Source organism: Rosa rugosa, chromosome 4 (genome assembly GCF_958449725.1).
Source record: "Rosa rugosa chromosome 4, drRosRugo1.1, whole genome shotgun sequence".
Classification (NCBI taxonomy): domain Eukaryota; kingdom Viridiplantae; phylum Streptophyta; class Magnoliopsida; order Rosales; family Rosaceae; genus Rosa; species Rosa rugosa.
The window spans coordinates 38,705,924-38,733,281 of NC_084823.1; the positions used below are offsets into that span (position 1 = coordinate 38,705,924).

A 27,358-nucleotide genomic window follows, 5' to 3' on the forward strand; every position below is an offset into this window, starting at 1 on the left:
TCTAGCCTTTCTATGACCATTTTCACTCTTCAGTTCTTCATATTAATAGAAGGAAAAATTATCACTTTAGTTATTCAACTATAACTCAATTGACACTTGAGTCACTCTATCTTTAAAAATATCACTTTAGTCATTCAAGTTTAGATTTATTTTTCACTTTAGTAACTGCCGTTAAATACTACATTACACCGTTAAAATTAAGGATATTTTGGTCAAATTACTAAAAAAAACATTAAAATTTGGCTATATTTATTGAATAAACTAGAAGGATCAAGCTTAGTCTCTCTTTGAGAATAGTAAAATAAAAAAGTTTAGAACTTTTTTTTTTGGCTATAATATCTTGAAAATAAAAAGGCAAAAAGAGGAATTTAGTACTCAATTTGACTAAAATGCTATGAACATATGAGTTATTTATAAGATTTTAACAGTGAAGTTGACGACAGTGACCAAAGTGATAGACAGTGTTTAAATTGAATAATTAAAGTGAAATTTTTAAAAGTATAGTAACCAAAATGTCGATTAAATCATAATTAAGTGACCAAAATGATAATTTTCACTTAATAGTATTCCGTGCTTTTGATATTCGTTTTATTTATTACACTGAAAATAATATTTAAATAAATATAAGAGTAGTATTCACACGGTCAATAATAACTAACGATTTTATAATTACTCACTTTTAAATTTAATATCAAGAGTTGAGATTTTAACGTAAAGAGTTGAAGTTGACACATTTTTCCTTTACAAATCACTCTCGCATATTCATCCAAAAAAAAAAAAAAAAACACTCTCGCATATTCATTGATGATGCCAATTTCAATGTCAGTATAAATTAAGCCGAGTGCAGACAAACTTTTTGACTATCAACTAACTATTAACTGTTCTGGCATCACAAAACATTTTTATCCAATAAAATAACCTCGTCGGTTCACGAACTCCAACACGCGGGAACCTCTCCCGTCAAACAAAAACGTTATTCGTTACTACCCCTGACTCCAAGAAACCAGAAAACGACATCAACCCCTCCAAAACGTCGGCAATACCACCGAAATCCCCAAACTACCCCTCACCGGATAATCTTCTTTATCCAAAAATCGCAGACGCTGTCCCTCCCGTCTCCTCCAATTACCGTAGAGCAAAAAAAGATCAAGACCTGTGTAGGCCCCACCCGGCGCACGTCAGCCGGGTGACACTGAGTCCGACTCCGCGGCTTAACCTGCGCACCACCGCCTCTGTCAGTCAGACTCAAGAGTGTTCATGTCTTCATGAACTGTAGGGCTTACGTGTCTCTCAGATATCGACTTCTTTCTTAGCAGTAAAGGCTCTCAGATTTCATTTTTTATCTTCTTTTTCACTATAAATAAAAAAAGTTGAAGACTTCTATGGTCTTCCTATAAAAGGGTGGGCTGGGGGTTGGCTTGTTAAGCTCATAGTACTTGCTCTTTTTGTGGGGTCTTGTTTTTTCTACTCTACTCTTTCCTTCCTTTTGCTTTCAATTGAACCTTTTCTCTCATTTTTCTAAACTGGGTCTTCTCTGTCTATCCCTATCTGGGTTCAGCTAGATTTTTTTGAATTGGGTTCTTGCTTTTGTTTTCTCTCCTTGAGATATTTTGCTTCATTTTTTTGTTTTCTGGGTTTGGATTGTAATGGAGGAGAGGTATGAGCCAATGAAGGATCTTGGGTCTGGCAACTTTGGAGTGGCGAGGCTGGTCAGAGACAAGAAGACCAAGGAGCTTGTGGCTGTTAAGTACATAGAGAGAGGGAAGAAGGTTGGTTGTTTTGGTTTCTAATGTGTGAAACGTGTTTTGCTTTTTTGGGTGAGGGTTGGAATTGCTGACCGAGTTTGTGATGAATAGCCTCACCTGTGTTTTGTTTTTGGAATTCTGTTTCTCATTCGTTTTATCAATGATGTTGTTGTGGTTGCATATTAGTTAGGTGAGATTTGAGCTGAAGTTGACTCTCATTTTAATCAGAAACCCGTGTTCTGCTTTTTGTTTCTGCTTTCTAGTTTCAGCTGATGCATAATAGATAAGTGGTAGTTTTTGTGTGAGATTAGTTTTAGCTGGAAAAGCAGATCTTGATTCTCAAATTTTGCACCAACCAATGTTATTGTTGAAGGTCAAGTCCAAAGTGTATTTGGCTTTTCAGTTATTTATTGCTAAAAGCCTAAAAGTCATTACTGTTCTGAACTAATTTTGAGCAACCATAGCTAAATCAAGTTGTTTAATAGAAGACTTTGAATTTACATTTGGCTCCTATCTGAATTTGTGTGTCTTTGATGTTTATGATCATGCACATGATTGTTTTTTATATCATTGAGACTTCTAAGAATATGATTATATCCCTTTATCATTGATCCCAGCCAGTTATGCAGTTAGTCTATATTTACATACTTCAAGGCCCGAATTGCCTACTGCACCTCAAATCTGATATGATTCCTATTATTCTGTTCTCATTATCTTCCCATGGATGTACATGTGATGTTATTATGGATATGAACCTTGTTTTGGTTTTCTGGTTTGCAGATTGATGAGAATGTTCAGAGGGAAATCATAAATCACAGATCCTTGAGGCATCCAAATATTGTCAGGTTCAAAGAGGTAATTAGCTAGTGTTGAGTTAATTGTGTGCGTACAGGCACTTTGGAGTGTGTGTGGTATGTTTGAGTGTTCCAGCGTGTTATTGTGGTGTTAATGCAGTGATGTTAGACTAATCTTATGTAAAGATAACTCCAAGATGATAATTATCAAACTCGAAGTGAGCACCAAAGAGCTGAGATAAGGCAGTCTTGAGATGAATGCTTGAAGTATACTTGTTTTGCTGCAGATCTTGTTGACTCCAAGTCATTTAGCTATTGTCATGGAATATGCAGCTGGTGGTGAGCTCTTTGAGAGGATATGTAGTGCTGGTAGATTTAGTGAAGATGAGGTTAGCTTCTTCAGTTTTCATGTTAGATGATAATCATTAGGTTTCTCTGCATATAGGAATTATCTATTTAGAAGTTTTTGATTCACGAGTATTTGTTGACTGCAATTCCTCCACACAACAGGCAAGATTTTTCTTTCAGCAGCTGATATCTGGAGTCAGCTACTGTCATTCCATGGTAATTATATTTGATGCAGATACATTGTGAAATGCTTTCCTTGTTTAAAATAATACCGCCTCTTTTCTTACATTAGCCAATGATTATACTGCAGGAAATTTGTCACAGGGATCTGAAACTGGAAAACACACTCTTGGACGGAAGTGCAACACCACGTCTTAAAATTTGTGACTTTGGATACTCTAAGGTTTATGATTTTCTAGTTGAAATAAGACTTTATTTGGTTGATATTCAAATTAATTCCTAACTATTCTAATGGTGCATGTAGTTATTTGATATAATACATATAATAATTATTTACTACCTTGCAGTCTGCTATTTTGCACTCGCAACCAAAATCAACTGTCGGAACACCTGCATACATTGCTCCGGAGGTTCTGTCACGGAAGGAATATGATGGAAAGGTATCTAGTTGTCCATATTGTTTCCTTACCAGTTTAGGAAATTCAATAATCTTAGATTATAAGTTCTGACTGTCATTGTGTTTGGCAAATATCAGCTATAATCTCATCTAAAACTTATAAGTAGACATTATATTGGTTTTATTGATAGTGATGTTTGGTGAAAAACTTGGTAGATTGCAGATGTTTGGTCCTGTGGTGTGACACTATATGTGATGTTGGTTGGAGCATATCCTTTTGAGGATCCTGAAGATCCTCGAAATTTTCGTAAGACCATTGAGGTGAGCCATCCAAACGCTACATAGTTGGACAGGGTGGTCTTAATTCCAAAATGCTATCAACTTGCTTCCGCAAAAATTAATTTGTTGCAATTCCTGAAACAGAGAATTATGAGTGTCCAGTACACCATACCCGACTATGTACGTATTTCAGCAGACTGCAAGCACCTACTTTCTCGTGTTTTTGTTGCCAACCCTTCTAAGGTAATTTTTCTTCCTACTATAAATGCTATTAAATGTTTCTTATTCACTTGAGAGTTGTGATGCATAAAAGTAGCATTCAAAATGCTCTTACAATTAAATTGGACCATTCTAATTAGTCTGATTTTGAAACACCATCTTAACTATCTGTGGATTTTCTACTGACATTCCGGTCTGTATCCTCACTGTAGAGGATGAGTCTTCCTGAGATAAAACAGCACCCCTGGTTTCTGAAAAATTTGGCGAGAGAGCTAATTGAGGTTGAGAAAAAAAGCTTTGCAGAAGTCGAACGTGACCACCCAACACAGAGCATTGAAGAAATAAATAGGATCATACAAGATGCAAGGACACCAGGGGAAGGTTCCAAAGGAGTTGGCCAAGCTGTTGCAGGAGCAGGACCATCCGACTCTGATGATGTAGATTTGGACTCAGAAGTTGATCTCAGTGGTGACTTTGCTTAAAATGATATCCAGAAGATTTGTTTGAGTTTGTTTACACAGAATCAAAACCTCTGTTTCTTCAGAACAACAAAGAAAAGCTTTTTGTATGGATCATTGATGTTCATCACATTGTATAGTAGACCATATACTATACACATCTGTACAAATAGTGGAACATATTGAACTCGGGCTTGTAACTTCTTATTGGTTGTAATATCTTTGGACGATTACTGTGAAGTTTGAGTGCAAAAGAGTTTTCGAATCACTATCATAACCATCTTCCAAATTTGACTGATCATAGTGAAAAAGGTAAAATCTCCTTTAGTTACTGCATGTAATTTTTGATTCGAGGTGCGATTGGTCTTGGTTTATTCACTTTGGATAGTTGCACTAACTATTTATTTTTTGTTAGATATACATCTAAAACTAAATAATTTCCATATGTTGAAACTCTTGACGATCAATATAAGTAAAAGATTACACATCTCAGAAATATAATTTATCTTTTTTTTTTTTTTTTTTTTTTTTTTTTGAGACAACTAACACCCAACAAATGAGTGCAATGACAACAGGGGAAATCCTTTGTTCATCTTTCTATAGTTGATATCGGGATCGATTATCATCCTTCTCCATGTTCTAGTGCAAGCAAATGATGATCAATGTTCCTTTCAATCTTCTTCACTTCCTTCTCATACTTTTTCACCATCTTCAATTGATAAACATTTGCTTCTAATTACCGATCTATGAAATTATTTTGTTCAAAATTACAGTCAGGAAAAATGAAAAATGTCGTCCTTGTTTTAATGAGGCTGCACTGAAATGTGTAGAACATGATTTTAGATCAGAGGAGGAACAAACCTTGGCCCGATTTCCAGATAAGCGTTCGTAGCAAACATAGTAGTGATAGTGTTTTCTGAAAATAGTATTAATTCTAATAAATGGTAAAATTGGACAATTCGTATCAACAGCGTCTGTAGTCCAACGGTTAGGATAATTGCCTTCCAAGCAATAGACCCGGGTTCGACTCCCGGCAGACGCACATAATAATTTTTTCTTAAAATCAATTTAATGTTAATTTTCTCACCTTTTTTTTTTTTTTTTTTTCCTGCAAATCATTGCTGTTTTGCAAGTTACTCTAGTCTAGCTAGCTCATGGAAAAGATTAGATTGCCACAATTAATTTGATAGCAGCTTCAGCTTGGTCCCATTTGATAGCAGCTTCAGCTTGGTACCGAAACAATTATTAGGCTGATGAATGGACCTTTCCACACCCTATGATGATTTAACACCTTTGAATGGAAAAGATTAGGTTGCCACAACCCATTTGATAGCAGCTTCAGCTTGGTACCGAAACAATTATTAGGCTGATGAATGAACCTTTCCACACCCTATGATGATTTAACACCTTTGAGCTTTGGATCAATTGTCCTTTTAGCGTAACTAGTCTGATTGATTGCCCACTGAAAATTACAGGCATCATTATGTAATAGATTTTGTGTCTAAAACTATGCACAAGTCTAGATCACGCACTCATGTTCTCATTACCGTTTGTATTTTGAGATTTATATGAGTTTTCTAAAGATTAAAGATCTTGTGCTTGTGAAATTTTAGGATTACTATTGGTGTGGAAAAATTTTCTGGATGATTTCCTCACTTGCTTTTTCTAACTGGAGCAGGAGTGAGGGTATTTCATGTTCTAGGAACTGAGTTATGGTCTTTGGAATTGAGTCTTGTATTTGATGAACCGGGCTTTCGAAAGAAAATGGGTGAGGGTACCTACAAAAGGTACTCTGATGCCTAAGTCAGTAATAGCTTGAGTAGTAATAGGTGTATATAGAGTTGATTGCTTACCTCGATCGAAAATTTATTTCACCGGGTATTTATAGGCAAGTTTGAGCGGATATTTCGATTAGTGCGTATAGTGGTATGCTTGATCCGCAAGTCATACACGAGTGGATCCACGGCGTTACTCCTTCGATTACTTGGGACTTGAATAAACTGGCTAGACCCGTTGACTGATTCCGCTTCATCCATATCCACCTCGAGGAGATTATATTTTAGCCTCAAACAAATCCTCCCTGAGGGATTCTTCTCTACCTTGAGGAGATCACATTTCACGTCAATCAAACCCACCTCGAGCAGATCACATTTCACCTCAACCAAACCCACCTCAAACGAGTCTTCTTCACCTCGAGGAGATTGTATTTCACTTGTATCTCTCTTCGAACGAATCCCTCTTCAAGTAAGTCTTCCTTGAACAGTTCCGTCGTAACTAAATCCTCCTCGACTAGATGTTTCCCCTTCAGATAAGGGATATGGTCCTCGTCAAAATGTTCCACCCCCAACTAGACACCCCTTCCTTTATGAGATGTCTTCTCGTGTCTTCTCGTTGTGCTCAAAGATCATTCTTAAAAAACTTTTACCCCCACAATTACCAATACGATGATCGAGTAATGTATTCTCTTACAACCTTTTCGGGGTTGATCTTGACACATTGAAATATTGACTCTAAATACTAATTGATAAGCATTAAAGATTTATAGACATTAGAGTAGAAAAGAATACTTCAATTTAGGGTTTTCAATAATAATTCTATTCATCCACAAAGGGGTATATATACAAGGACAAGAGGAGTCGTCTAACTCTAATAGGAATCAAATATTCCTATAATTACATGATAACCTACCTAAATAGGAATCATAATTACATAAGATTTACAGCGATTCTACACTCCCCCTCAAGTTGGTGCATAGATATCTATCATGCCCAACTTGTCAACCGAGCTGTCGAATATCTTCCTGGACACTCCTTTAGTAAGAACATCAGCTAACTGCTCTTCTGAGTTTACAAATGGAAACCGAATAACCTTTCTGTCAAGATTTTCTTTGATAAAGTGACGGTCAACCTCCACATGCTTTGTCCTATCATGCTGAACTGGGTTATGTGCAATCTCAATTGCAGCTTTATTATCACAATGCAAATCCATAGGTTGTTTAAGCTTGTAACCTAGATCTTTCAGGACATTACGAATCCATAACATTTCACAGACTCCATGTGCCATACCTCGAAATTCAGCTTCTGCACTTGATCTGGCAACAACTTTCTGTTTCTTGCTACGCCAAGTGACAAGGTTCCCTCCTACAAACGTGAAGTACCCAGATGTAGACCGCCTGTCAGTTTTATCACCAGCCCAATCTGCATCTGTGTATCCCACAACTTCCAATTCATCTTTTTTCTCGAACAGTAATCCTTTACCTGGCGCCATCTTCAAATACCTCAAAATCCGAAAAACTGCATCCATATGTTCTTCACTAGGACAATGCATAAACTGACTGACAACACTCACAGCATAAGCAATATCAGGTCTAGTATGTGAAAGATAAATCAACCTTCCTACAAGACGTTGATACCTTCCCTTATCAGTTGGAACTTGATCAGGACAAATGGCAAGTCTGTGATTCATCTCAATGGGTGTCTCAATTGGACTGCAGTCCAGCATCCCCGTTTCAGCAAGTAAGTCAAGAACATACTTCCTCTGTGACAGAGAAATTCCCTTCTTAGACCTCGCAACTTCAATACCCAGAAAATACTTCAGTTGTCCCAGATCCTTCATTTCAAACTCCTTTGACAGATAATTTTGCAACTCATTCATCTCTTTCGGATCATCCCCTGTGACAATCATGTCATCCACATACACAATAAGAGCTGTAATCTTGCCATTCTTCCGCTTGATAAACAAGGTATGGTCAGAATTGCTCTGTTTGTATCCAAAAGCTCTCATGGACTTTGAAAATCTTCCAAACCATGCTCTTGGAGATTGCTTCAGGCCATACAACGATTTCCTCAATTTACACACCTTGCCAGCTTCACTTGGATAATTCTTAACACCAGGGGGCACATCCATGTACACTTCTTCCTCTAAATTCCCATTAAGAAACGCATTCTTCACATCAAACTGGTGCAAGGGCCAATCTTTGTTTGCTGCAAGTGAGATTAGGATCCGAACAGTATTGATTTTTGCCACAGGTGCAAAAGTCTCCTCATAATCAATTCCATAACGTTGTGTGTATCCCTTGGCAACCAACCTAGCCTTGTATCTATCAATAGTTCCATCAGCATTGAGCTTCACAGTAAACACCCAACGACATCCTACAGTCTTCTTTCCAACCGGCATAGGTACTAACTCCCATGTTGCATTCTTCTGAAGAGCCTCCAATTCTTCATTCATCGCCCTTGTCCACTTCGGATCCTTCAATGCATCCTGCACGTTACTAGGAATAGATACAGTAGATAATTGATCAACAACAAGTGCATGTGACCCGGAAATCCTATGGTTAGATATAAAGTTAGCTATGGGGTATTTAGCTTTGGCTTTAATATCTGGTTCATATTGTTTTTTTTTGAACTCCCTTGGTAACCCTTTGTGATTTCCTAGGTTCAACACTTTCTAACCCAGAAGACTCATTAAAGTTTAGGGGTACCTGAGGTGGATCATTCTGAGCGGAATCTTCAGTTGGTGATGTAGAAGGGGAAATATCTTGTGTGTGAGCTTCAGATACGTCTGGATTTTGATTCAAATTCTCCAAACCGGTCATATCAGGAAACGATCGATCGTTAGCCTCAAACGATCGATCGTTTGTGGCGTCTGCTTCTGCCTCAGTCCCTGCTTGTTGAAACGATCGATCGTTATCTCCAAACGATCGATCGTTTGTGTCGTCAGCTTCTGTCCCTGGAAACGATCGATCGTTTGTCTCTGGCGATCGATCGTTTTGCCCACTGGAAGTTTCTGTCTCTGGAAACGATCGATCGTTTGTCCCTGGCGATCGATCGTTTTTGGCTGTGTCAGAATTTCGTCCTTCAAATCGCTCCTCCAAATTTTCCAAGTCTTCAAAGACATCAAAATCAACAATAGGACAAGGATTCCCTTCACAACCTCTCTCCCCCTGAAGGGAAGACTGAGAAGCTCCCAATGAGTAATAGGGTTCAGATTCACGGAACGAGACATCAAGAGAGACATGTACTGTGTTGGTGAGCGGGTCATAACATCGGTAGCCCTTCTGGAAGTCAGCATAACCAACAAATATACACTTACAGGCACGGGGATCCAGTTTGCTGCGTTGAGGCTTGGGAATATGAACATAAGCTGTGCACCCAAACACCCGGGGCTCCAAATTAGGCATAGAAGGGATGGTCAAAAGTGTATGCAGCTTCTGATGAGGATTTTGAAACTCAATCACCCGTGAAGGAGTACGGTTGATAAGATATGCTGTTGATTTCATTGCTTCTCCCCAATAGGACCGAGGTACATTCATGCCAAACAAGGAAGCACGAACCACTTCCATCAACTGCCTGTTCTTCCGTTCTGCTAAACCATTCTGTTGAGGAGTATAAGAATTGGAGGTTTGATGACGAATTCCATGTGACCGGCAAAACTCAATCATAGGGCCATTCACAAACTCTCCACCATTGTCAGACTGAAACACTCTGATGGATTGTTGATACTGAGTTGTCACCATTTTGTGAAATTCGGTAAACATTCCAAATACATCACTCTTATTCTTCAGTAAGGACACCCATGTCATGCGAGTGCAATCATCAATAAACGTTACAAAATACCGAGCTCCAGAAAGAGAAGGAATTTTCGCAGGACCCCAGACATCAGAGTGAATCTTCATAAAAGGAACAGGACTTCTATTAAGACTTGGTGAATATGAAATACGGTGACTCTTGGCCAGTTCACAAATGTCACAGTGGAAATCCAAATCACTAACAACTGAAAACAGTTGAGGTTGCAGCTTCTTAAGATAACTAAAGGATAGATGACCTAAACGGCGATGCCATAACCATACAGCTTCCTTCGCATTCTCGACCCCGTTGATCTGATTAGCTTGTCCCAAAAGATGCTTCTGTTTCTGTCCAGTCTCTGTTAGATCCAGATAGTATAATTTCCCCCTTCTAACACCATAACCAAGAATCCGTCGAGTCAGAATGTCCTGAAACACACAGAAGGACGGATAGAAGGTCACAATACATGCAAGAGCTAGAATAATTTGACCAACAGACAGGAGATTATAAGCTAGTGATGGAACAACTAAGACAGATTCAAGGGTTAAGGTATCAGATAAAGCGATAGAACCTTCTCCAGTGACCGGAGTTGGTGTACCATCAGCAGTAGAGACAACGTCTTGAGGGGAACGTCTAAGGTTTTTCACAAGATTTGGGTCATTGGTCATATGGTCAGATGCACCTGTATCAATTATCCATGTACTATTAAAAGTAACCTTACCCTTCATACCTGACTGTGCTACATTAGCGGAGGCATTGTCTAGGTAAACTTCCTCTGTAGTAGCAACAGCGGCCTTGCCCAGATTCTTTCGCGGTTTCTTGGTGAAGTCCCACCAATCAGGGTAACCAATCACTTCATAGCACCGCTCCTTGCTATGACCTAATTCCCCACAGATAATGCACCTTTTGTTTGCATATGGATTTGGTTTACCCAGAGGATGGCGTGGAGACGATCCTGAGAAGCCTAGAGGAGGACCCTGATTGCGTTGAGCCATAACGGAAAAATCGGTAGTCACCGAATGCCCCATAGCCTGTTTCTCTGATTGCATCATTGAGGAATTCATGATTTTTGCAGGATTGGATTTCCAAGGATGTCCAGATGGATATGAATGTCTTGGGATGGTTTAAAATTCAGGATGTTTTGAAATTCAGGATGGTTTCGAAATTCAGGATGGTTTGATTTGGGATTTTTTCAGGATTGGTTTTTTTTTTTTAGGGTTTCAAGAAGAATGGTGGTTTCGAAATTCAGGGATGGCTTGATTTTACTGGTGGTGGTACGCAACGGTTTGTGATGTGCTTTGGGATTCAGGATTCAGGATTCAGGATTCAGGATTCAAACAAATGCAGGCAAGTTCAAAGGATTGAACCTGCTCTGATACCAAGTAGAAAAGAATACTTCAATTTAGGGTTTTCAATAATAATTCTATTCATCCACAAAGGGGTATATATACAAGGACAAGAGGAGTCGTCTAACTCTAATAGGAATCAAATATTCCTATAATTACATGATAACCTACCTAAATAGGAATCATAATTACATAAGATTTACAGCGATTCTACAATTAGTAAACACACAAAATTAACATAGATAAACACAAAAATGAACTGAGAATCTTTCATATTTCCAGTAAGGACGAGCAATAATATATATATATATATATATATATATATATATATATAATGTCCGGTTGAAATATTGCAAGGGTCTTCAGCTCCAGCGAATCCCTCTTCCAGACCGGTGATGTATGGCCGGCAAGCTTCCGCCGCTGTGTTGCCGGCTTGCATACTGAGGGTCGTCTTCCATTTGTAAGTTGTAAGGATTTAGTATTGTTTAAACCATGCATGCTTGCATTACAACCTTGTTAATTGGCTTTCATGAGTTCACCGCTCATAACTATATATTAAAGTTTTTGAGGCCAATCTTAATTTGTAAGTTGTAAACTGTAACTTGGTCCATATTGGAAGGCACAAAAACAATGGATGTTCCTTAACACGTGCATGTGAGACTAAAAGCAGATTTAGGGCATTGATCTGGTACCCAAAAGTTGGAACTCAAATTGGTGATTTTTGACAAATCTGGAACACGTGAGTGATTTCTAAGCAAGGGCCTTATTTCTTCTTTCTTTTATGTTTCATTTAGTCCTTTTTACTCATTTCAATATTTATGCTCTAACTCAAATATTATAATTCTCTGGAAAAATTTCACAAATGGTCACTCAACTATGACTCATTCGACACTTTGGTTACTGAAGTTTCAAATATATCATTTTGGTCACTCAACTATTACATTGTCAATCACTTAAGTCATTTTGTTAATTTTTTTCATTAAAAAAAATTATAAAAAATACTCTTTGGGTGACTTAAGTGATTGATAGTGTAATAGTTGAGTGACCAAAGTGATATATTTGAAACTTCAGTGACTAAAGTGTCGAATGAGTCATAGTTGAGTGACAATTTGTGAAATTTTCCCTAATTCTCTATCAAAACATTTGTTTTGGACTAATTTTACCTATGTATTTGTTTTGAGCTCTAAATAAAATAACTTTGAGGCGTCAAAAAAATTTCTTGTGTCTTTAATTGTGTTTCGAAACGTTCAAATAGTGGCTTAATGTTATATCTAGACTCTAGAGAGACATATTTTATCTTTAAAATAAATTTAAATTTTACTTTAACAATGTAAAAAAGAAATTCGGGAAATCTTAAATAAATTGAGGTGTTTTTGAATAGATTATTTGACCCCGGCCCAAAAAAGATTGTACATTGAGATGACTGGAAAATAAGGGTAAAGAAAGCATACTGATCTTTCATATGCATGGACATGGCCAGCAAACACTACATCAACTCTGTAATGAACAAACCAACGTCTCTCACCTCCTACTTCTTCGATTGCCAAGAAATCTGATCGTAGCATGAAATAAATTAGATTAATTTGATTAACAATTTAACAATATAACAATATAGTTGAATTGGGTGTAGTAGGCCGCCGCCGATGGATTCCTCAAGCCTTCGCTGCCAAACGTGGCCTTTGTTTATTTGCTGGGTACAAGATAAGGGCAGTTTGGGAAATTAGGTGGTTTAATTAAAAATATTTATAAACAAATAAATTTGCTGGGTCTACATAGAAATTTGCTGGGTACATTTAGAAAGACCCTTTGTTTTTAGTCAAATAACTCACTCATTACGTATGGTGTATATTAGCTGCGTATGGCATGTTAATTACGAATCACCCAAATTGTAATAAGACAAAGATCACTGACTCAGTTACTGAATACCAATACCTCTTCCACTCCATGATCAATCTTTGTCAAAGGTCAACGCTCACATCTTCCAACCCAAAATACCTTCACCATTACTCCACAGATCCTAAATCCCTTTCTGGGTCTCCTTCTTCCCCACCAAATCTCAAATGGGTCGGAGGCAGAACGACCCAGAAGCCACCCATTACTCCACTCCCTTCCTCCTCTGGGTGGGTCTGGTCTCCTGTGCTCTGGTCTACGCTCTTCTCTCTGTGGTGCTTAAACCCAATGCGCCCGAGCTCCAGTCAATGGCATTGGTGGAACAGAGTGGGGAGAAGGGAGAGAGTGATAGGGGGTGTTGCAGAGGGATTGAGAATTTGGAGCTGTGGGGTGCTGCTGTCAAGTGGGGTTCAGAGTTTAAGTTCAATTCTTCTGAGGAGTGTTGCCAGGCTTGTAAAGCAATGTGTACTGGGACTGATGGGCCTTGTTTGTGTGATAGTTGGGTCTTCTGTGGGAAGAAGGAGGCTTGTGGCACTAAATTTGGCGAGGTGAGTTGAATCTAGAGCCTGGTGTTTTTATCAGAGTTGATTAAAGTTTCATGCTTTTTGTGTTTCTGAGTTGCTCCATGAATGTAATGATAGCATATAGATAAGTTTGGATGTAGTTTGGAATATTACTGTATGAAGGTGATTTTGTGTGCTATCTTGATGGATCACAAGTTGAGGTTGACTTGGATTGTGTTTATGATATCCCAGTGACTCTTAAGCTATGCATTTGATTCTGTTAGGAATTTGTATGTTAATTGAGAGATCAAATGGAGAGTATTGTTTTTGAAGTCTGCATTTTCACATCAGATGAAGCAGGGGAAAAGTAGTGTTTGAGTTTTCTGTATTTCGATATTATTCTATATGTACAAGTGCAGAAGGTTCTTATTTGTGTTAACTTTGTCAATTCAGTGCTGGTTGAAGAAGCAGAAGGATACATTGTCCCCTCAGCGCCAGGAAACAGGGGAGAAAGTTAGTTGGACATCTGGAATCATCTTTGGGAGAGGAGAGGTAATGCAACTTTGGGGACTCATTAGATTGGAAACAGAATGATGCCTTGTTCCCAACAACTTAGTTTTTTGTTCCTTCCAGTACTTTCATTTTTGGTGAAGGTCTGTAGTTTCTTAGCCGTTGCAACTGTGAATATGTTGTTTTCAGTTTGAGTATATTCAAAAGTGGTGCTCTCTTCACTTTGCTTGCCTTATCATTGTTTTAATAAGCCAATGCTGATAGGAAATGTAGCTAGAAATATTTAATCACAGATGGGTAGACCATAAAGGGTTGCACATAAGAGAGCGATTGTTTATTACTTTTTGTTTGTATAGTTATTCTGTTAAACATCTTTCTAGTTTTTACTAAAAAAACCTGTGTTCAAAAGATAAACAACCATTAGGTAAAGTGAAATAAAATTCAATTGAATGTGGGCCTGTGGGGTCACTCTGCAAGACTGGGCTGTGAACCAGGGTAAGCAACCTTGTTCTGTATCGTTTTCTTTACCTCCTGAGCAGGAGCATGAACTGTTACAGGATTAGATCAGGGTGTTGTTCCTCCTGCAAAATTGCAATTAGGGTCTACCTTCGAATCCATAACAGTTGACTAACATTAGATTGGATGACAGCACCATGGGAAAGGTTCCTAGTAACTTTCCCTGATACTGTTGACTGGCTTCTGTGATTCTCGCAGTCTTTGAATTACTTTCACTAGTTATATATTCTTTGTTTGTTTGTTTTTTTCCCAGAATCTAGTTCAATTGTCAACTTAACTTTGCGTTCTTTTCTCCTTTTAGGGCATTGTTGGCTTGGAAACACAATATGGGACTCTACATATAAAAGTAAGTGTTAATGCCCTCAGAATTTTTTTTTTTTTGCCTATAGAACAATCACACACACACCCACCCCATAAAGTTACGTTGTAACTGTTTGCAAAAACACAAATTCTTAGGACCTGAGGGTGATTTCAAATCAGAAGTCAGAGTGCCACTTCTGGAGTTAACCTTTTGCATACATAAACTAATGCTCATACAACATAGTATATATATGTCGCTTGGTTAAATAGGCATTGCATGAAATTCTAGTGTAATGAAACTTGATTCTGAGTTTGGCTCTTAATCTCTTGTTTTCATCATTATTGCATAACAGCATGAGAGAGCATTACTGAAGATTGGAAGTTTTACTTTACAAGATGACAAATCCTTTTAAGAACTAAATTTTTAGGCTTTATATTAGGTAAATCTGTTCAAATTTGTTTGATAGGAGTACATTAATTGATATGATAGTGTGATCGCTATGTTTGGATCTGTTAAGATATTTTTGTTTGATAGTTGATGGAGGCTGTGTAGAGGGGAGTCTTTGCAATGTAAAAGAATATAATAATTGTGGTTTTGATTTAATGAATCAAAAGAAATACAAGTTTCTGTTATTTTACATATTGGAGAGATGTGTGGTTCCCACAATGCTGATTTTCTCCTTTTTGAAACAAATCTTATATTTCCATTTGTCATATATGCAGGTTTATATGTTTTCTTTGATTTAATGCCACACACTAACAGTTTTTAGTTTTTCCAATAATACTCATTTGTGCAGCTTTTCCCTGACTGTGCCCCTCATTCTGTGGCCTACATTCTTGAGTTGTTGGAATTGCGTCATTGTGCAGGCTGCCAATTCTATCGTGCAGAGAGCCGTGGGGAATCATGGGACTCAGAAGGAAACCACATTAAAGATGTAAGACTTTACCAAAGTGCATAAGTTTGTCTAAAGTTTATTTTTCTGCATGTAATGGATCAACATGGAGCAATCTGTATGCTTTTGGCATTTTGGTCTTTAGCTGCGTAACATGTATACCCTTGTATATCCAACTACGTGCTTATTACGAGAGTAGCTTACCTAAACTTTGCAATGTGAAGATCCAGAAAAAAGAAAGAAAAAAGCCCTGGAAAAGGAGAAATAGATTTGATGAAAATTTCTCTGTAATTTTTCTCCTGATTAATTTCAATACTATAAATCTCTCCATACCTTTTTGATGTGTTCTCATGTTTTCCTTCTACAAATGAAAAACAGAAACTCATTCTTGTGGTAAGATGTATATTAGTTCTTTCATAGGAGGAAATATGATGAAGTGTTCCTTTTAAATAATTTTTTGATTACAGAAAACCAAATTCTATCACAGCCTCAGCTGGAATCCAAGTAATTTGATGAACATATTGACTGTCATGAACACTTTTGTGTACTTGGATGTTCAATGTAACTAACATTAATCTTCTGTGAATTTCCCAGGCTCCTTTCGGCCCTCCTTTTGCACTGGTTCAGGGAACACTGGAAGCCCAAGGAGCCACATTTAAGAAGTTTCCAACTGAAGTTTGCCCAACCTTAAGAAGGGGTTCGGTAGCATGGATTGGCTCTGGTCCTGAATTTTTCATAAGCCTTGCGAACCATGAGGAGTGGAAAAAAGAATACACTGTCTTTGCTTCTGTTCTTCCAGAGGACATGTACATCGCTGAGAAAATCACTCAGCTTCCCACCACCCCTGATGTTTGGAACAATATCAATGTGTCAGTGTTGGAGAAGCCTGTTCCTTTGATGTTGCGAAGAATCAAGACAAGCCATGGGGATCTCACCAGAAACGGAAAATAAGGTTAGAAAAGCCTATACAATACTGGTATGCATACGATGAAATTTGATCCCTCTATCCGGTTTCCTCTCCGTATTCTAACTCAAGTTTGCTTTGCTTTCTTGGAGTGATAACTGACTTAGATGGAACTTAAAACACGAAACAAACTTCATTCATGTATCGGAGCATATACCAAGCAGGGAATAATAAGACTCTTGGAATGATTACATATCAAGCAAGAATTTTTTTTTGTTTTCATGTACCAAACTTCATTGATGTATCAGACTAAATACAAAGCATGAGAATAGTTAACCCAGTTGATGATGGCAATGCTGAATCGGAGGGTTCTGTTTATGTAGCAGTATTGTAAGATGAAGAAGCCAAACTCATGTTTGCACATACTTCAGCTACTTCTGTCTAGCAGGTGGAAACTAAGCACCAATTGAGTTGCTAACACCTGCTGAAATCAAATTCCTTGAAGTGACTCTCCTTAGTTTGGAATCGTCAATTAACATGGCACGGATAAGTTTTATCCACCCATAAGATTTTTTTATTCTTTTTTTCGTAGGAGAAACTATAATTTTATAGCATAACGTCATAATATTACAAAGGAATGGCTCAATAAAAATGAATTTCCAACACATAATATGACACTTACATACGTCTAAGTGTCTAACGCCTAAAGAATAGTGAAAATTTATAGAGTACAGAACAATACAAAATTAATCAACCCTCGTACTGAAATGTAATTGTGTGTTTCTCCAACTAGGTGATTTGGTCGTTTTCTAAGCTTTCGGTAGCAAAAAATTATCCATTTCTCCTTTGCTTGAAACTCTTTTCACAGTTTTTTACTCTAAAACAGGAAGAGATTCAAAGCACCGACGTGCACTTGCACCAATAAGAATGAATGATTATAACATCAATTGCACCTTTTAGTAATTTGCCTATAAATATCATTCGTTGAGATCACCTAATAGGTGCTAGATCACTTACAGTGTCCAGTTTCTAGTTCCAATTTGATCGAGAAGATTATCGGGGACTAAAAAGAAAAAAAAAAAAAAAAAAATCTCAAATTGCTGAAAAAAAAAGGGCGCGATGGTCAGTTAAGAGTGGCGCCTACAAAGTACAAACTCTCCCAAACCCTGAAAGAGTGAAACCCCAACAACTTCCGAAATGGTCCAATTCCACGAGCACATAATCGCCGACCTTCTCGACGAGCCGCCCAACGGCACCGGCCTGGTGATCCTCTCCTCCGGCCTCTCCCTCCCCAAACTCATCTCCTCCCTTCTCCTCCTCCACACTCCTTCTCAGGGCACCCTCCTCATCCTCTCTCCCCACAACCCCTCCTCCTTCAAATCCCAACTCCTCCACCACTTCCACCCTAACCCCATCCCCGAAATCACCGCCGACCTCCCCGCCACCCACCGCAACTCCCTCTACTCCTCCGGCAACCCCTTCTTCATCACCCCCCGCATCCTCATCGTCGATCTCCTCACCTCCCGAATCCCGACCTCCCAGATCGCCGGCCTCGTCATCCCCGCCGTCCATTCCCTCTCCGAGACCTCCACCGAGGCCTTCATCGTCAGGATCTTCCGGTCCCTCAACAAGACGGCGTTCGTCCGCGCGTTTTCCGATAAGCCGCACGCGATGGTCTCCGGGTTTGCGAAGACGGAGAGGACGATGAAGTGTTTGTATATGAGGAGATTGCATCTCTGGCCGAGGTTCCACGTGGAGGTTTCGAATGAGCTGGAGAGGGACGCGCCGGAGGTGGTGGATATTAGGGTTCCGATGACGAAGTACATGGTGGGGATTCAGAAGGCGATTCTTGAGGTCATGGATGCTTGCTTGAAGGAGATGAGGAAGACGAACAAGGTCGATGTGGAGGACTTGACTGTCGAAAACGGGCTGTTTAAGTCGTTTGATGAGATTGTGAGGAGGCAATTGGATCCGATTTGGCATACATTGGGGAAGAAGACCAAGCAGCTTGTGTCTGACTTGAAGACCCTCAGGAAGCTCTTGGATTACCTTGTTAGGTATACTTGGCTTTACTCTCTTTTCGGGCTTGTTTTGCATTTAGTTTGCGATTTGAGTTATGTGATCTTGAGTTTAACTAGGATTTGGGAATGCTGTTTGGGTTAGTAATGGTTATGGTGATTGATTTTTGGAATGTTGTTGTTTGGTAGATATGATGCGGTAACTTATTTGAAGTACTTGGATACACTGAGAGTGTCGGAGAGTTTTCGATCGGTCTGGATATTTGCAGAGTCGAGTTATAAGATATTTGAGTATGCAAAGAAGAGGGTTTATCGATTTGTCACATCCGGTGGGGTGGATTTGAGTGAGCAGAGTAAGAGTTTGAAGGGCAAGAAGAGAAAACTGAAGGGGGATGATGATAAAGAGCAAGGTGCGGATTCATCACTTTTTTTATATTTTATTTTTATGTTTTCACTTCTTCCTGAACTTCTATTTTATTTGCGTATGTAGATGTTGGTGGCACTTCAACGACCAGTGTAGTTTTAGATGAAGTTTTAGAGGAGCCACCAAAGTGGAAGGTCTTACGTGTGAGTGAGTGAGTTCCCATTTCTATGTGGCCATAATGTTCTTAGTTTTTTTAGATGACAACCTGTTGGACCACTTTACCATTATGCCATATGACAGAGAAAATTGTTTCATTTGCTTCTTTTATTTCAGTTTGAATAGCTATGTGGAAGATACTGAAGTTGATAGATTTAAGACAATTTTATATACGTTTCCACGTGTTCATGTAACTGCAGGAGGTTCTAGAAGAGATAGAAGAAGAAAGACAAAAGCATGCTTCATCAAGAGAAGAACTTCTGGTTGAAGATGATGTAGAAGATAGTGACATTGTTCTAGTGGCATGCAAAGATGAACGATCATGCATGCAGCTTGAGGATCTCATCAATAATGGTCCACAAAAGGTTTCTTACTTTCATTTGTGTTTAGTTCAGTTTTGTTTTGCATCTTTACTGTTCAGATAAATTGAATTTGGAAAACTTGCCTGTGTGATGTTGTCCGACAACTCTGCTGGTTCAGTTAGTTTTGTTCTTTTGGACATGTTTTCTTATTCTCGATGAAAAATGGGTGCAAAGATAGAGAGAAAGGAAGTGATATGCTACTGTGCTCTTGATTTGATTTATTAGAGGTTGGACCTAAATAATCATTTCTATTGTAGAAGCTTGTAGAAAGATTATGAACCAATTAGTGATTTATTTTCTTTGTTTAGGTCATGCGGGAAGAATGGGAAAACTACTTGTTGGGCAAGGGACAACTGCGTGACTTGCATACACGCTATAAAAAGAAACCAAAGAAAGCCAAAGGTTTTGGTATTCTTGATGGAGTTGTTCAGACAACCGCCCCCCAGAATACAGAAGCTAGCAGCATAAACAAGCAGGAACATGATGCTCTTTTGGCTGCAGCTTCTGCAATTAGAAATCGAGCTAAAAAAGAAGATGCTATTGGAGATGATCCCCAGCTTATTGTTAGTGGCCGAGGACGTGGAAAGGGAAAGGGGAAAGTGGTTCCTGCGAAGTCTCCACAAAATGCAGAAGCTAGCAGTGTAAACAAGCAGGAACCTGCTTCAGGATCAGAAGTTAGAAATCAAACTAAAAAAGATAATGCTGTTGGAGATGATCCTCAACTTCTTGTTGGGAAGGGGCGCGGAAAGGGAAAAGGAAAAGGAAAAGTACGGAACAGAAAAGGCGCAGCTAGTGTTAAGACTTTGGGGAATAAAGTCGGCAGTGATGATAAAAAGGAAGAAACAAATGATACACTAGTTATTTCTGATTCAGAAAATGAAGGCCACGCAGATGAAATCCATCAGTCAGCCGATTCCAGTGAAGCTGCTTTCCAGGGTGACCCTGTAGGTGAAGGGGTTTTGAGGAAGCATACTGGACAGCCTCATTCTACTGAATCGAGAACTGCTAAGCCACTACCTCCGGTGCACTTTTATGCTCTCGAAAGTGGTCAACCTATACTTGACATTTTGAGACCTTCTATGATTGTTGTTTACCATCCAGATATGACTTTTGTCAGGGAAATTGAAGTCCATAAAGCTGAGAATCCCTCAAAGAAGTTGAAAGTATATTTTCTTTTCTATGAAGATTCTTCTGAGGGTCAAAAGTTTGAGGCAAGCATTAGAAGGGAGAATGGAGCATTTGAATCTTTGATCAGGCAGAAGTCACTGATGATGATACCAGTTGATCAGGTGAGCTTATTTTCCTTGTAGAATCTTCTCTGGAACTGTCTGTTGCAGATGTACTTGGTATTCATATTATGCTTATTTGCCTTGTTTTTATTGGTCGGCCATTGGCCTTCTACATGGACTATTAACTACTGGTTAATTACTATGTCTACAAATTGCTGCTTGAGTGCACAGAAAAGAATTTAATTTCATCTCTCTCTCTCTCTCTCTCATATTAACATTTGGGGTGTCCTTTTTATTCTTTTTTCCTGCATATAGATGTTTATTGTTTAGTACTTAAGTTAATATATTTGTGCTGTTGTTGCCCTTAATTTACATCAGGATGGAAACTGCATGGGATTGAATTCTTCTCTAGAACCCGAAGTGTCTTCCCAAAACTCTATAACTAGAAAAGCAGGGGGAAGAAGGGAGGTTGAGAAACAAATGCAGGTCCAGTATCTTGACCTTTGCTATACTTTGTATTCTCTTTTTAGCAGCAGCATGTTTGTTAAAAACTCTCACCATTTCAGGTCATAGTGGACATGAGGGAGTTCATGAGCAGCCTTCCAAACGTTCTCCACCAGAAGGGCATGCGCATAATACCTGTGACCTTGGAAGTTGGGGATTATATCCTTTCTCCATTAATATGTGTGGAGAGAAAGAGTATTCAAGATCTTTTTATGAGCTTCACATCAGGCCGCCTATATAACCAAGTCGAGACTATGGTGCGCTACTATAGAATACCTGTCCTCCTGATTGAATTTTCACAAGACAAAAGCTTCTCATTTCAGGTAATCCGAGTAATATCAATGGGGATTAGTATTTGGGTAGACTTAATTCTAAGTTGGTTTGATTTGCTGGATTTTATTTATTTTGATCAAGTGTTGGATGTCTTCTTGTAGTCTGCAAGTGATATTGGGGATGATGTCACGCCAAATAGTATTATTTCTAAGTTGTCGTTGCTTGTTCTACATTTCCCTCGGCTACGAATCATCTGGTCTCGCAGTCTGTATGCTACTGCTGAAATCTTCACTACTCTCAAGGCAAATCAGGATGAACCTGACGAGACAAAAGCAACTAGAGTCGGTGTACCCTCTGAAGATGGGATCATAGAAGATGACGTGAGGTAAAGTCTTCTATATTTTGGGATGTAAAGACAAAATGTGCAAATAAGTAATTCTTGAATTTATTGGCATACTCACGATTGAATTCTAATGCATATTGTGTTTGTACTCAGGGCTGAAAATTACAATACATCTGCCGTGGAGTTCTTGAGGCGACTCCCAGGTGTGACAGATTCGAATTACAGGGCTATAATGGATGGTTGTAAGAGCTTGGCAGAACTTGCTCTTATGCCAGTGGAGAGGCTAGCCGAATTAATGGGTGGTCATAAAGCAGCTCGGACGTTGAGAGAGTTCCTTGATGCCAAATATCCAACCCTGTTATGAAGCTTCCTCATACCATTGCAATTGTACAGTTAGAGCTTAGAACGTAAGAAGTAGCGCCATTTATTTTATTCATTGAGAAATTTTTCATTTGCATCTTCTTGTTGTATTGAAGTTTTGCCTACCATTTTCCATTGTCATTCATTGTAATTTACAAAATTGAACAGAGTTACTTTGCCATGCCATTGGCAATTCATTATACTATTAGAAATTAGAATTTGTAGTACTCATAATATAAATACAAATGTTAAGGTTTTCCTTTCTCAAATTTTTCTTTCGTAGATCTACATTTGTTGGTAGTGGCATTTTCTTCTGGCCTGAATTTTAAGGAAGTTACTGTCTTGGAAGGATACTTGTACAGAGTAGCAGGTTCACCGTTGCATTGTTGGAGCTCAATTTTTCCGTGTCTAGTTCCTCGACTTCAGTGACATGTCTTCTTACTCGGAATGTGTATAGGAACTTAAAATGATTTAAAAAACAAAGCAAACTATACTATCTCAAAACGACGTCGTCTCCTCCAGCCACCTCGTCACGCGCGTCGCAAGTAACATCGGTGTGGGTACGTTACCCATAAAAACAGACTCAGAAGGATTAGATCCTTCTTCAAATCCATTCTTCTCCTATCCATCATCATCACATTCTGACACTCCCCTGCAACACAAATATCTCCAGTCAGATATGTCTCTGACAGCCACAGCCGCCGCCTCAGCAGCAGGCTCTGCTAATCTCACCACCCCAAACCCCTTCCTCTCCCGTACCACCACCCCAAAACCCACAACCCATTTCAAACTCTTCACTCTCTCCAAAAACCCCAAAACCACAATTTCCGCCGTCTCGTCCTCCCCTTCCGCAATTTCCTCCACCGCCGGGCCCTCCGACTGGGCCGTCGACTCATGGAAATCCAGGACGGCCCATCAGCTCCCGGTTTACCCGGACCCGGACGAGCTCCGCACCGTGTTGACCACCCTCGAGACCTTCCCGCCAATTGTGTTTGCCGGAGAGGCGAGGAGGCTGGAGACCTTGCTCGGCAAGGCGGCTCAAGGCGAGGCCTTTTTGCTTCAGGGAGGTGATTGCGCCGAGAGTTTCAAGGAGTTTAATGCTAATAATATTAGGGATACGTTCAGAGTCTTCTTGCAGATGGCCATCACTCTCATCTATGGGGCCCAAATGCCCGTCATCAAGGTCCTTTGCTTCTTGCTCTTCCAACATGAACAATTATATTTTGTCTATTGTTAAATTGGGATTTTAGATGCTCTTGGATAATGTGCATAATTTGTTTTTTTTTTTTTTTTTTTTTTTAAATTGACAGAAAATTCAATACATTTCTTGCTGTTTTGATTTCTCGCTATCATGTTAATTAGATTCTGACTGAAAAATCATCTCCTAAATGGCTATTTTGGTAGCTGGGAATATACAGGAATGACATGAACCATTTGAATCTTGTATTGGGTTGTCTGCATGCACTGAACGATGATGGTTGAGTTCATGGTTGTCTTTTAGAGTCTTTGAATATTTTTTTCTTAGGTTCCTAGAGAGGAGCATTACGAGATAGAAGGTTTGTTGTTCTGTGTGTTCAGATAGATTGGTCATGGAGAGTTAGAATTAGAGAGTCTAGTGTACAAGGTGCTATGATGGAATTCTTCAAGTTTAATGAACAATGACAATGTAATTATAGGAAATTTGTAGTTCTACCCTGCCTGTTGAACTCTGAGGATTTGATTGCACCTATCCTGGCATTAGATATTGTCTGGTAATTGCCAGGATGATGTGCATTATCTCAGGCTTCTAATAATATCAAACCCTTTTGTTTGGATTATTCTTTTCTTATAACTCTACTTTAAAATCATTTCAACGTAATATAGTTTTTTTTTTTCCTCGGTCTTGTTTCTCTCTTGCATCATGGTTCTTTTTGGTATAGAATACTGCACTTCCCGTTTACTATTTTGAAAAGTGCAAAAAAAAAAAAAAAAAAACGTTTCTGAGTTTGCTTCTCGTGTTGGTGATTTGGGTAATTAGTGACTTCATCAAGTAGTTGTTGTGTCTTAGCCTATGTGTGCAGGAGTACATGCCCATAAAAATGATCACATGTAGGCCTCTACCTGGTTTGATAAAGTATAAAGTAAATTATGTCAAATTTTTTATGTGATGATCCAAGATTCAAATTCTGAACTGCCTCACATGTTTAACTGTGCGTGCTTTGCAACGTTGTCATTAACTAGGGGCTCAGTGATTGATTACACGGACAACTGAAAAATGCTCTAATATGATATTTATTTTTTATGACAGGTTGGGAGAATGGCAGGTCAATTTGCAAAGCCTAGGTCTGATAATTTTGAGACTAGAGATGGTGTGAAGCTCCCAAGTTATCGGGGAGACAATATCAATGGTGATGCTTTTGATGAGAAATCTAGAATACCAGACCCACAAAGGTTACTGAGAGCATACCTCCAATCTGTTGGCACACTGAATCTCCTTAGAGCATTTGCCACTGGTGGTTATGCTGCAATGCAGAGAGTCTCAGATTGGAATCTTGACTTCGTAGAGCATAGCGAGCAAGCGAACAGGTATCTGTTTTATGACAAAGCTCAACATTCATCTGATACTTTCAAGATTTATCTATTGGTTTTCTTCCATTTAGCCTGGCCTTTCTGGCCATCTTGTATTTCTGGCTGACACAAAAAGCTACAAGTACAAGCAGGAAATTTCTATTTCCTCAGAGTTAGTTAGCACCACCATTTGAGTGGTCTAAACTGTTATGATCCTTATGTATTGCTGCTGTTGCAACAATACTACAGTTTGCTCAAGTTTTCTTCTTGCCATTTAATTAAAGCTCCTCCAGTGTTATTTGCCACAATAAATTTCATCTGATAAACGAGATGGGTGTAGTCAGAAATGTCGAAGTTTCTACTTAGGTTGTTATATATGTGACCAGACTTTCTATCATCATGTTCCCTAGTACTGAAATTTTGGAGGGAAACAATTGTTAGCATACACATCTCCAACGAGTTATATTGTGTTGTAATAAATTTATCTGTTTGAAAATAGGTACATGGAACTTGCACAGCGAGTGGATGAAGCTATTGGATTCCTTAGTGCTGCTGGGGTTACTGGTGACAATCCAATCATGAATACAATTGAGTTTTGGATATCTCATGAATGCCTCCATTTACCATATGAGCAGGCCTTGACTAGGGAGGATTCCACAACTGGCCGTTATTATGATTGTTCTGCCCACATGCTTTGGGTAGGGGAGAGGACTCGACAATTGGATGGGGCACATGTTGAATTCCTTCGTGGTGTATCCAATCCTCTTGGCATTAAGGTAAATTGTTTGTTACTTCTAGAATACAAAGAAGCAATAAAAGATTTGAATGAGTTGAAGAAATAGTAGTTTGAGTCTTGTTTTTGACATCAATTTGACAATACGGAACTGTGGTTTGTTAGAGGCAAAGAATGTTCCAAAATTGTTTGCCTAAATTAGGTACTAATGTTTGAACTGTGCAGGTGAGTGATAAGATGGACCCAAATGAACTTGTGAAACTGTGTGAGATTCTTAATCCTCACAACAGACCTGGTAGGCTGACAATAATTACCAGGATGGGAGCAGATAATATGCGGATAAAGCTCCCCCATTTGATCAGAGCTGTGCGCCAGGCAGGGCTTATTGTTACATGGGTCAGTGATCCCATGCATGGGAACACCATAAAGGCTCCATGTGGGCTCAAGACACGGCCATTTGATGCAATCAGGGTAAGTACAGTCAATGGAAATAAAACTCTAGTCATCCTGTATGATTTTATCACCATCTGAGTGACTAATCCGTGTATTGATTATTTGGTGGTGATACTCTTTGCCTCAGGCTGAATTGAGAGCCTTCTTTGACGTCCATGACCAAGAAGGGAGCTATCCTGGAGGAGTGCATCTGGAGATGACTGGGCAGAATGTGACAGAGTGCGTTGGAGGGTCAAAGACTGTGACCTTCAGTGACTTGAACTCCCGTTATCACACACATTGTGACCCCAGACTGAATGCATCGCAGTCGCTTGAGTTGGCCTTTTTAATATCAGATAGGTTGAGGAAAGACAGGTTAAAATCATCTAGGACTGATTATCAGATGAATGGCAGTGCTCGAGCGTAAGCTTCTACAATCGAGTTGTTGGTCCTTGGATTTAGGTTTATTTATTTTTGAAGTTCTGAGTTGGGAAAAGGGTCTTGTAAGGATAATGACATTTTCGTGAACATGAAAGGTTTGCGCCTTGATGGTTTTCTTTTTCTCTTTCACCTTGGTTATCAATCCATAACCATAACAGATATATGAAAAGTTTGAGAACCCAAAAAGGATGAATCCTAAGTTGAGAGTCTGACATTGGTTACCTATATATATACAGTAGCTGGTATTAAAAACCAATGGCTTCTAGAGAGGCCTTTGGAGACCTACGTATCCTCTTCCTTGTGTATGTTTGTAATGGATTAAACCATGATATGGCCTGAGATGTTCCATTTTTGAGTTTCATTTTGTTTGTTATTAACATTTGAGATAGCAAATTTTGGCTGAATTGCACACAACACCGATAACAAATCCCATCTATGTTTCATCAAGAATGTCATACAAGTATCATTTTGAGAAAAGTATCTGGTGGTCATATTACATTGGTTTAAGCCAATTACATGAGAAAAATGTTCATGCCTTGCAGATGAAGGTTTGGAAACACTGAAGACCAATCTACTGATAGTACAGAGAACCATCAGCAATGGATCTGTGGCGCAATGGTAGCGCGTCTGACTCCAGATCAGAAGGTTGCGTGTTCGATTCACGTCAGGTTCACTTTTTTTACTAGT

The 27,358-nt window shown here is 38.9% G+C and overlaps 4 protein-coding genes and 2 non-coding genes across 6 annotated transcripts; all 6 read left to right on the plus strand.

Annotated features, from left to right (window-relative positions):
• Positions 1-1,356: 1,356 nt before the first annotated feature.
• Positions 1,357-4,688, plus strand: LOC133745556 (serine/threonine-protein kinase SAPK2-like). The gene is made up of 9 exons (XM_062173645.1): positions 1,357-1,769; positions 2,526-2,600; positions 2,827-2,928; positions 3,050-3,103; positions 3,198-3,290; positions 3,415-3,507; positions 3,681-3,785; positions 3,888-3,986; positions 4,175-4,688. The coding sequence occupies exons 1-9, from the start codon at positions 1,647-1,649 to the stop codon at positions 4,442-4,444; spliced, it is 1,014 nt and encodes a 337-aa protein (XP_062029629.1). The 5' UTR covers positions 1,357-1,646; the 3' UTR covers positions 4,445-4,688.
• Positions 4,689-5,390: 702 nt separating this feature from the next.
• TRNAG-UCC (transfer RNA glycine (anticodon UCC)) lies at positions 5,391-5,462 on the plus strand. Its single transcript has one exon. It is a non-coding gene; the product is annotated as a tRNA-Gly (tRNA).
• Positions 5,463-13,247: 7,785 nt separating this feature from the next.
• LOC133746305 (uncharacterized) lies at positions 13,248-17,231 on the plus strand. Its single transcript, XM_062174485.1, has 6 exons — positions 13,248-13,771; positions 14,180-14,278; positions 15,054-15,098; positions 15,850-15,987; positions 16,540-16,897; positions 17,002-17,231. Exons 1-5 carry the CDS (start codon positions 13,394-13,396, stop codon positions 16,894-16,896), a joined length of 1,017 nt encoding a protein of 338 aa, XP_062030469.1. The 5' UTR covers positions 13,248-13,393; the 3' UTR covers position 16,897; positions 17,002-17,231.
• A 742-nt stretch (positions 17,232-17,973) lies between these two features.
• Positions 17,974-22,804, plus strand: LOC133743923 (DNA repair endonuclease UVH1). The gene is made up of 9 exons (XM_062171997.1): positions 17,974-18,906; positions 19,057-19,277; positions 19,358-19,434; positions 19,648-19,812; positions 20,118-21,098; positions 21,417-21,524; positions 21,605-21,865; positions 21,977-22,200; positions 22,312-22,804. Exons 1-9 carry the CDS (start codon positions 18,047-18,049, stop codon positions 22,520-22,522), a joined length of 3,108 nt encoding a protein of 1,035 aa, XP_062027981.1. The 5' UTR covers positions 17,974-18,046; the 3' UTR covers positions 22,523-22,804.
• A 320-nt stretch (positions 22,805-23,124) lies between these two features.
• On the plus strand, positions 23,125-27,048 carry LOC133743924 (phospho-2-dehydro-3-deoxyheptonate aldolase 2, chloroplastic-like). Its single transcript, XM_062171998.1, has 5 exons — positions 23,125-23,701; positions 24,806-25,083; positions 25,565-25,841; positions 26,024-26,269; positions 26,379-27,048. Exons 1-5 carry the CDS (start codon positions 23,198-23,200, stop codon positions 26,655-26,657), a joined length of 1,584 nt encoding a protein of 527 aa, XP_062027982.1. The 5' UTR covers positions 23,125-23,197; the 3' UTR covers positions 26,658-27,048.
• Positions 27,049-27,272: 224 nt separating this feature from the next.
• Positions 27,273-27,344, plus strand: TRNAW-CCA (transfer RNA tryptophan (anticodon CCA)). Its single transcript has one exon. It is a non-coding gene; the product is annotated as a tRNA-Trp (tRNA).
• Positions 27,345-27,358: the final 14 nt, after the last annotated feature.

What these genes read in the sequence shown, in the direction of transcription:
- LOC133743924 (XM_062171998.1), top strand. Translation starts at nt 23,198, where the DNA reads ATGTCTCTGACAGCCACAGCCGCCGCCTCAGCAGCAGGCTCTGCTAAT. An exon ending in CATAGCGAGCAAGCGAACAG is followed by an intron (nt 25,084 to 25,564) that starts GTATCTGTTTTA and finishes GTTTGAAAATAG; the next exon opens with GTACATGGAACTTGCACAGC. An exon ending in CCAATCCTCTTGGCATTAAG is followed by an intron (nt 25,842 to 26,023) that starts GTAAATTGTTTG and finishes TGAACTGTGCAG; the next exon opens with GTGAGTGATAAGATGGACCC.
- LOC133743923 (XM_062171997.1), top strand. Translation starts at nt 18,047, where the DNA reads ATGGTCCAATTCCACGAGCACATAATCGCCGACCTTCTCGACGAGCCG. An exon ending in CTCTTGGATTACCTTGTTAG is followed by an intron (nt 18,907 to 19,056) that starts GTATACTTGGCT and finishes GTTGTTTGGTAG; the next exon opens with ATATGATGCGGTAACTTATT. An exon ending in ATCATAGAAGATGACGTGAG is followed by an intron (nt 22,201 to 22,311) that starts GTAAAGTCTTCT and finishes GTTTGTACTCAG; the next exon opens with GGCTGAAAATTACAATACAT.
- LOC133746305 (XM_062174485.1), top strand. Translation starts at nt 13,394, where the DNA reads ATGGGTCGGAGGCAGAACGACCCAGAAGCCACCCATTACTCCACTCCC. An exon ending in GTGGCACTAAATTTGGCGAG is followed by an intron (nt 13,772 to 14,179) that starts GTGAGTTGAATC and finishes TTGTCAATTCAG; the next exon opens with TGCTGGTTGAAGAAGCAGAA. An exon ending in TCATCTTTGGGAGAGGAGAG is followed by an intron (nt 14,279 to 15,053) that starts GTAATGCAACTT and finishes TTCTCCTTTTAG; the next exon opens with GGCATTGTTGGCTTGGAAAC.
- LOC133745556 (XM_062173645.1), top strand. Translation starts at nt 1,647, where the DNA reads ATGGAGGAGAGGTATGAGCCAATGAAGGATCTTGGGTCTGGCAACTTT. An exon ending in ATATTGTCAGGTTCAAAGAG is followed by an intron (nt 2,601 to 2,826) that starts GTAATTAGCTAG and finishes GTTTTGCTGCAG; the next exon opens with ATCTTGTTGACTCCAAGTCA. An exon ending in TCAGCTACTGTCATTCCATG is followed by an intron (nt 3,104 to 3,197) that starts GTAATTATATTT and finishes ATTATACTGCAG; the next exon opens with GAAATTTGTCACAGGGATCT.